Source organism: Cynoglossus semilaevis, chromosome 3, assembly GCF_000523025.1.
Source record: "Cynoglossus semilaevis isolate Cse_v1.0 chromosome 3, Cse_v1.0, whole genome shotgun sequence".
Lineage (NCBI taxonomy): Eukaryota > Metazoa > Chordata > Actinopteri > Pleuronectiformes > Cynoglossidae > Cynoglossus > Cynoglossus semilaevis.
In genome coordinates this window covers 10,844,274-10,852,422 of record NC_024309.1, presented here as the reverse complement: position 1 = coordinate 10,852,422, position 8,149 = coordinate 10,844,274, and the positions used below count along the sequence as shown (strand labels likewise).

Genomic DNA, 8,149 nt, shown 5'->3' with positions numbered 1-8,149 from the left:
TGTTAACAAAAAGCAAGTTAGTCAAGATATAAAGACATTGGTCAAAGGTTTTTTTTTTTAATAAATCTTGGTTTGGTGGATTGAGAAATAGATTATAACATGAACACACTGCTTGGTTTGATTTAGAAATAGATTATAACATGAACACACTGTATAAAATAATGACATTTTGACTCAGATAGCTTCACCCTTTTTTAATAAATACTTGCATATTCACACCCAACCATAAAAAAAATCATAATCATCATCAAATTGCATTTTTTTAAAGAACAAACATAAGTCTCTAGTGCATTCATTCATTTACACCGACCAAAAATCAAAGCACACAAAGCCTACAATGATAAAAGCCTGAGATTAAAATCTATTCCGACTTGGATTAAAACCTAACCCACAAAATCTTAAATCAAGCCCCTCGCCAACCCAAATACTAAAAAACATACTGTATTTGCATCAATTCCAGCTTAGACTTACTTCAACAGTGTTTTAGAAGATAATTACAGTAGAAAAGCAGCAGAACAACATTATTTACCTTTGGATTTTTTTGTGCAAAATATAAGAATGAACATCATCTATTCAACTACAGCTTCATGTTTTTTTAAATGTTGACAGACACTATGTCTGAATCATAAAATACATCCATACTGTTTTATGGATTGACACTTTCTTCTCAACTCTTAATGTCATTCAGCATGCAGCAGGGGGCAGTAGAATTATTAACTCTTAAACGTGTGTATGTTGGGGTGTGCTCTTCACTTTAACAGAACAAGTAACTTCTTACTGGTGGATTTCATCCTCTTAATTGTCTGTAGCAGCAGGTTCTGACCTCTCTTCCTCCTTCTCCTCCTCCTCCATACCACTGGTGGAGGGAGATGTTCCAGGGACAGTGTCTCCCGTCTCTGATTGATTTGTGTCACTCAGAGCTTCACTGGTAACTTCTAGACCAACAGAATCGTCCGCAGATTCTCTTTCTGGAGAAACTGCGTCGACACCAGGTTCCTGCTCAGTTTTCTCAACATCTGAACATTCAGCTTCTGTTGGTGGAGACTGAGGTATCTGGGAAATGGACGAGGTATCTGAAAAAAATTAACACCATTCATAGAATTTTTATTTGATAGTAATTTATAAAATAAAAATAATTCAATGTGTTTTATCTCAGTTACTGACATCATTCAAGAATTTTTAAAAAATCCCCTAAATTCAAATACTCAGCAATTTAGCTGCGAAAGCTACATATTTTCCAAAGGACAATAAAGGCATCACTCACTTTCTTCTTCTGGGTTTTTATTTTAGCTTAGAGAACTGAGCCACAGTTACAAGACATCTGTAAATTTGACTTGTTTTAAAGCTGGAGACTACAAAAAGGTTATTGACGGGCTGCTAGCTACAGACATTAGCTCGTAGAGACTGTTACAGTACTTACCCAAACTGCACTGATCTCTGGTTTCATCCCCGTAATTATTCAACATAGAGACTTGGCCGAGGTCGCTGGTTGATATGTCTGGAGATGCAGTTTCAGAGACAATGGAAACATCTGAAAGTTGTGTGAAACAAATGTTTTTAAAGTACAAGTTTTAGGCGGGTGTGTAAATTTACTAATACCTCCTCCTTTGGGCAGAAACAGAAGCTCACTCCGACAACACTTAAGGTTTCTGGCCATGCTAAGCCATAAAGGAACCATTTAATATTTTTTTAAGAGTAAAATTTCAAATTTTCTTACCTATGTTTGAAGGCGGCGGTGTGGGTGAAGGAACAAACAAGTCCTGCACAACTCCTTCATTCTGATTCAAAGCCGTTTCATTGACATTAGAGAAGTTACATTCGACCTCCAACTGTGCCTGAAGAGAGAGGGTGACAACTGAAGTCTTCACCAAAAAACACTCACAAAGTAAGAAAAAGTTTAAAAAATAATCTACCTCAGTTTGAGCACCTATCAATGACTCTTCAGTATTGCTTGTGAGTGTGGGCTCCACAATAATTTCACTCTGGTTTTCCGTCTCAACAGAACGACTTGGGATCCTGTGCAAGTAGCCGTAGCCGATACCACAGCCTAAGCTACAATTCAAGAAAAAGGTAACATGGTGATAACAGTATATTGAATTTTAAGCAGAAAATTAACAGAGTAAAAACTGTCAGTAATGTGGTTAAACTGCCTACCTCCCTTCTCCTCCCCACGCTCCATTAGGAGTCACTACAACCTCCCTGCACTGGTCTGTCTTATTATTGTAAACCAGCAGCTTTAGAGGTTTCCCTTCACTGGCTTCAACCAATGAGAAGAAATCTTCAGACTGCAGGAAGTCAGAAATTTCAATTCAGTTTTTTGAAACAGAAGACGTTAAGATTGTACACGTGTGGATCACCATGATGAAGACGTACGTCCTGTAACACCTGGTCGGCTCCAACGATGAAGTCATCGTGAGCAATGAGTCCAGCCAACGCTGCAGGAGAGTTAGGCTCTACGTCCTAGAAGAAAAAGGAACATAATGAAGACACTGATGACAAATACTGAAACAATGTTCTGGTCATTTGTACTTTTGTACCATTTCACTGAAAAATAGAAAAACAAACAAAAAAACCATCAGGTTCTAACAGCTTAAGCTTAAGTGCCACAAAATTAAGTCTGAACAGGTTCTAACAGCTTAAGTGCCACAAAATTAAGTCTGATTACTCCTGACACTTCTATTCTTCTGTCTTCTAAAAAAAACCAATTACGTCAATTACTTCTCTAAGTGCTTTATATTGCACTGAGGTCAGTGAAAGATCAGCAGCTACAAGTTAAACAAAGACAAATAAACCCGACTTACCAGGACGTGCCACACATTCTCATTGGCTCCTTCGAAGCTGCAGAAGCGGACGCTGGCCCCGAGAAGACCCTGACCGCCCCACATGTTACTAGGCGTCACCTCCACTTCCCTAACACGCTGTGTTTTAGAGTTGTACAGTTGGAGTCTGACCACTTTTTCAACATTGGCCTTTAGAAGGTCCTTCAGCAAGTTGTTCTCCTTGTTCTGGACAAACACAGATCACCTCCGTGTGTCAGAACAGGCATGGTAAAAAGAAATAAATGACACGCAGAAGAAGAGAGAACGCGATTAAGGAGGCGGACCTCATGGTCTGTATTCCCTCCGGAGGCTCTAATTGGAGGTTCAAATTGTACAGCGATGACAAGATAATTGGCTGTCACGATGAGTTTGCAGTAAAACACAGCACAGAAACACACAAAGAAAAGAAAAATCAATTTGTCCAAATCATGTTACAGCCAGAACCCTGCAAGAACACAACCAGGTAGTGGCAGGGTTTACAAACCCTGTGTAGAAATGTGGCTGGTTTAAGGTAACTCTACTGTAGGTTATTGGTGAGATTTTTGTGGAAATGACAAAGAGGCAGGGTTTTGTTTTTGACACAGAAGCAATTTTCACAGAAACAACCTCAAAACAGTAAAATTGAAATGTTTTTCAGCACACGTTTGTTGGACCAGGCCACAGCGTCTCTGTGCTGTGTCCTGTATGAATTGACATGTATGTTAAAAGAGTACAGAGTTGATGGTGATGATGATAACACTTTAGTGTAATCAGAAAACACACATATGTGCAGCTGCACCAACAACTGCTGTGCTGTTGCAGCTGCAGTTTATCAGTTTGCTGATTCTGCCAATCTCTGTATTTGTTTAATTTGGAGGTGCATACCTCTGTGCACCATCTGGATCAGTTACATCTTTGTGTTGTTTAAACAGGTGACACGTTCAGACTTTAATCTTCAACAATCTTGTATTGTCCAGTTTATAAACCTACAAAGTCTGGACATAAATATAAAGGCATTTATTCTCATAAACCGAAGGATGAGACTTTTTTTTTTACTGTCATTACTTTCATTGTACTTTCATTACATTTCCTAAAGTACCTAAAAAACCATGCTATTTTACTGCAGTACTTTTGACTTTGAGACTTGTCAATTAAAAATATTTAACATCATGGAAGCCGTCATTACTCACAAGTCTGGTGTTTCCTATAGAGAGGATGAAGTCAAAGAAAGGCTCCAGACCAGCCTTCAGAGCAGGTGAGTCTCTCTGTACCTGAAATATAAGACATTTCCTTTGTTAAGGTTGTGCAGAGCTGAATGAATGAATCAAATTCGGAATTAAACACATTTAAAACTCAACAAATTTAGAAAATCTAAAGCAATACCCAGACCTTGATCAGTTTTCTATCTCTGGCACACTGTTCAAGGTCAGGAGGACACAAGAACACAAGCTACCAAAATAAAATAGGATTGTAAACACCAAAGTAACAAAACAACACATTTGAACTTTCTTTTAAAAGTCGGACCAAATGAACAACTTTTCAGTACAGTGATAAATGGCTGTTTCAGAACATCACGAACTTATTGTAAGGACCGTTTGAGACACATTCTAAAAAAGTCATTTTTAACATTCTGCAGAAAACTGTTCATCTGTTTGCGTTTACTAAGTTACAGTATTCGTTTCTTGCAAAACATAGTACCAGGCCGTTGCATCTGTATTTACAGCACCCTCTATTGGATAGGAATGGCAGAGCCACATGCTCTGCCTTTACAAACACTAAACACAATTCGAACTCTATCTTCAAGCGACTTCTAGTGTCCCACTAAAACTTGTGTTGCCTGGAAAAATGCAGTATTTGGAGTAAAAGATTATCGGCCACTGTCCCAAGCACAGCCCAACAACTTGGGCGTTTTCCAAATGCCACCTCATCATGGGCGGACACGGTTTAAAGCTAACCTCAATCATTAATAGTTACTACAGCACAACTACATTCACAGTAACTCTTCAAAGTATTACACTCCATATTAATGTACAATTTTCATAGCGGCCATTGCCCATTTAAATGTGAGCTATTGGTGTTCACCAGGTGTTTCGTGATTATCTGTGCTCGAGCATATAACGTACCCCGTGGACGTGGTATCCACTGTTGGCTCCGTCGTCAGACAGAAACGAGCTCTGCGGAAGCCCCATTGTTATAATGGTGTAATTTTAATATCACAAAGATTAGATGTAACGGAGGTAGATTAGTGTTATAAAAGAAGGCATCACGAGCTACACGGCTGCTCTGGGCTACCTGCTAACAGCTAAAGCAGCTTTGCAGCAGCAGTATCAGCGACAGCAGGTGCTGAGCTGGACGTCCAGGCAAAACTAATAAATAAAGATATCAGAAAAATCGATTTGTACAAGGAACAGGAGCTAGCTCCGAACTGCGTTCGATTAGCAGTCCCTGATCTACATGGGACCAAGACGATGATGACGTATACTTCCTGTATATTTGCACTTATTCAAAAACCAATAATTTAGCATGGATTTAAAAATAAACCATCAAATGAATATGCAAACTTTAAAGACTTTACAGTTAATAGCTCAAGAAATAAAAAAAAATATATTACTTGTTATAGTAAATATTAAAAGTGCTGACAAATTACTACCTGAAAACGATCTGGAAACATTCAGTCACAAAACTGCCTTTGTAAAGAAATTTTAAAAAAAAAAGAAGAAATCTTTCCATCTTCTAAACGTTAATACAGTGTGAAAGGGTGTACGAGGCACTTTATTGCATATTTTAATTGATTGTATTTATGTCATGTTATAAATGTATCGCAAAAATTGTTAATAAAATCACACACTGTTACAACGTGATGGAATAGTTTCCTCTGGCTGCAGTTTAATTTAGACACTTATCTGTAGAACATGTTGTGCTTGTGCCTTTTCACGTGGTTTTGGATGACTTTGCCATTAAATGAATGCAGCTGTGTGTTTCTCACTAAGATAAGAAATAACAGATCTTGGCTTTAAAAGGTCATGTTAATTAAATCTAAATAAAACTAATTCCAAATTCATAAACAATTAAAAAAAGAGAAAGAAATTTACTCCTAATTTTTAAAGAACTTGGACCAGAAATTAAATGTCTCAAGTTCTCATTTATCCTAGTAAAACATACAGTAGTAAAACTTGGATCGGGAGCAGTGACGATGATGATTTTGGCTGCAGATGTTGGCAGGTCACGTCACTGTTGCCTCACCCATGTTGAAGGTCTTAAGCCACTATAAATACTTAAAAGCAACAGCATCTCATCCTAACTGGTACAAAATGGTTTGGCTTTTGGCTTTTCTGGCCTGCTTTGGTAAGACCGTCTTGTAGGGTATTTTCATCAATGCAACTATCGGTATTCATGCTAATGCTATTTACCTTTGTGTGCTGTGTTTATGGTTATGGGAAAAATCAGGGCTGATTCATGCCGAGGTGCCCTTCAACCACAGGGTCCACAATGAGAGAGTCATAGGAGGACACAACGCTGAACCAAACACTTGGAAATGGCAGGTAAATCAAACACATGCTGTGATTCTCTTATGGTTCTTTTGTTGTTAATTCTTTTTTCCTTTTTAACAGAAGTTTTGAATTTCGTTTCTTGTCAGGTTTCTCTCCAGTACGACTCGAGCTACCAGGAGGCTTACAGCCACATCTGTGGAGGAACTCTTATCGATGCTTTCCATATCATGACGGCAGCTCACTGTATCCTAAGGTTTGGACCTAAACTGTTGTTCTAGTCACATGATCATTTCCATATCACTCTAGAAGTGACCAAACGTCCACTTGTTGTCCTTTATAGTTATGATCCAAGTCACTTCCGTGTGGTGGTTGGTGAGTATAACTTGTACGAGTTTGACGGCAGTGAGCAGTTCATCCGCGTGGAGCAGATCATCGTTCATCCTGGCTGGAATGGAAACCTTGGCAATGGGTACAGAAATGAAACAAACTCTTTGTGTAGAATACAGTAGTTTAGAGAATAGTTTAAAGGTTGGTGAACACGCAAAGAAGTACATCTGGAAGTAAAACATTTGTTTAGTGGCAAATCAGTGACTGCATGAAGACGTGCAAATGTCTTTCCTGTGTCTCTCAGAAATGACATCGCCCTCATGAAACTGGTTGATCCTGTGTATGACAATGGCTTTATAGCCATTGCTAACCTTCCATACGAGGGAGAAACGCTGCCTCATGATTTCACCTGTCATGTGACTGGCTGGGGCCTTATGGACTGTACGTAGAGTCTCTAGATGCTTACGTTTGAACAAAAACAAAATAACAGAACCCAACAAACTTTGACGTTTCACTGACCCTTGTTGTCACAGACTACGGAACTGTCCCTGACATCCTACAGGAAGCGCCCATCAAAGTGGTGGAGCACGCAGTGTGTTCAACCCCTGAATGGTGGGGAATCATTGCCCTGGAGAGCATGGTGTGTGCTGGAGGAGATGGTGTCATCTCAGGCTGTCAGGTACAGTGAAGTCCACCTCACACAGTCTGTATGTCACTGTCCTTTGTCAATTCCTCCTTTTTGTTACTGTTGTTCCCTTCAGGAATTGTAACAACTGTAACAATTCCAATTAACCTCTAACCTCTCTAACCCTGTGACCATACATTCCGCCCTCCTTAGAAAAGGAATTATGTCAATGGAGTAAAACCTCATAAAAAAGGTTTTATGACTACATGGTATTATAATATCTTCTTGTATCTGTCTCAGGGAGACTCTGGTGGTCCTCTAAACTGCTTGACTGATGGAGTATGGAGAGTCCACGGTGTGGTCAGCTACGGTCCATCTGGTTACTGCAACCAGTTGACCAAACCCACCGTTTTTACCAAAGTCTCTTCCTTCCTGGGCTGGATCTATTCAGTAAGTTGTCATCAACCCCTAGAAAGTTTAAAGGTTTCGTTTTTAAATTAAGTATTTTAATTATGTCAACATTATTCACATGATTTTATTCCAATTTGACTTCTTGAATCAAATTATTCATCATAGGTTACCTTGGGTTAATGGAAGTGACGCTGTCCAAATGGTCAAATGGATTTTACAACAATAAACGCATTTGTCTTTAAAGTGTCTTGTCTTTATTGCCTTGACAATGTTTAGTTGTAATTCTCAATCAGTCCAAAGGATGGCGACAGTGTTTGATACGGTTTCTAGCATAATAGGAAAGGATATAATAATAATAATAATAATAATAATAATAATAATAATAATAATAATAATAATAATAATAATAATAATAATAATAATAAAACCCTGTTCATTTACTATATCTGTGCTAATGACCATGGCTGGCTGACTCTTATCTGTACATTTTATTGGAA

General features: G+C 38.5%; 2 protein-coding genes across 2 annotated transcripts; one reads left to right on the top strand and one right to left on the bottom strand.

Moving 5' to 3' along the window:
* Positions 1-157: 157 nt before the first annotated feature.
* On the bottom strand, positions 158-5,171 carry LOC103377203 (Golgi reassembly-stacking protein 1-like). The gene is made up of 9 exons (XM_008307922.3): positions 4,922-5,171; positions 3,989-4,069; positions 2,802-3,005; positions 2,374-2,460; positions 2,155-2,285; positions 1,914-2,052; positions 1,718-1,835; positions 1,421-1,531; positions 158-1,073 (listed from the first exon to the last, which is right to left on the bottom strand). Exons 1-9 carry the CDS (start codon positions 4,985-4,987, stop codon positions 796-798), a joined length of 1,215 nt encoding a protein of 404 aa, XP_008306144.1. The 5' UTR covers positions 4,988-5,171; the 3' UTR covers positions 158-795.
* Positions 5,172-6,005: 834 nt separating this feature from the next.
* Positions 6,006-7,895, top strand: LOC103377202 (chymotrypsin-like elastase family member 2A). The gene is made up of 8 exons (XM_008307921.3): positions 6,006-6,143; positions 6,246-6,340; positions 6,436-6,542; positions 6,630-6,758; positions 6,921-7,057; positions 7,150-7,295; positions 7,542-7,691; positions 7,818-7,895. The coding sequence occupies exons 1-8, from the start codon at positions 6,011-6,013 to the stop codon at positions 7,830-7,832; spliced, it is 912 nt and encodes a 303-aa protein (XP_008306143.3). The 5' UTR covers positions 6,006-6,010; the 3' UTR covers positions 7,833-7,895.
* The last annotated feature ends 254 nt before the right edge of the window (positions 7,896-8,149 follow it).

Bases quoted from the DNA above. Each gene is read 5' to 3' on its own strand.
- LOC103377203 (XM_008307922.3), bottom strand. From the start codon at position 4,987: ATGGGGCTTCCGCAGAGCTCGTTTCTGTCTGACGACGGAGCCAACAGT. The intron at 2,461-2,801 runs GTAAGTCGGGTT...TTTTTCTTCTAG, and splicing joins AGAATGTGTGGCACGTCCTG to GACGTAGAGCCTAACTCTCC. The intron at 2,053-2,154 runs GTAGGCAGTTTA...CTTGAATTGTAG, and splicing joins GCGTGGGGAGGAGAAGGGAG to CTTAGGCTGTGGTATCGGCT.
- LOC103377202 (XM_008307921.3), top strand. From the start codon at position 6,011: ATGTTGGCAGGTCACGTCACTGTTGCCTCACCCATGTTGAAGGTCTTA. The intron at 6,144-6,245 runs GTAAGACCGTCT...GGGAAAAATCAG, and splicing joins GGCTTTTCTGGCCTGCTTTG to GGCTGATTCATGCCGAGGTG. The intron at 7,058-7,149 runs GTACGTAGAGTC...TTGTTGTCACAG, and splicing joins TGGCTGGGGCCTTATGGACT to ACTACGGAACTGTCCCTGAC.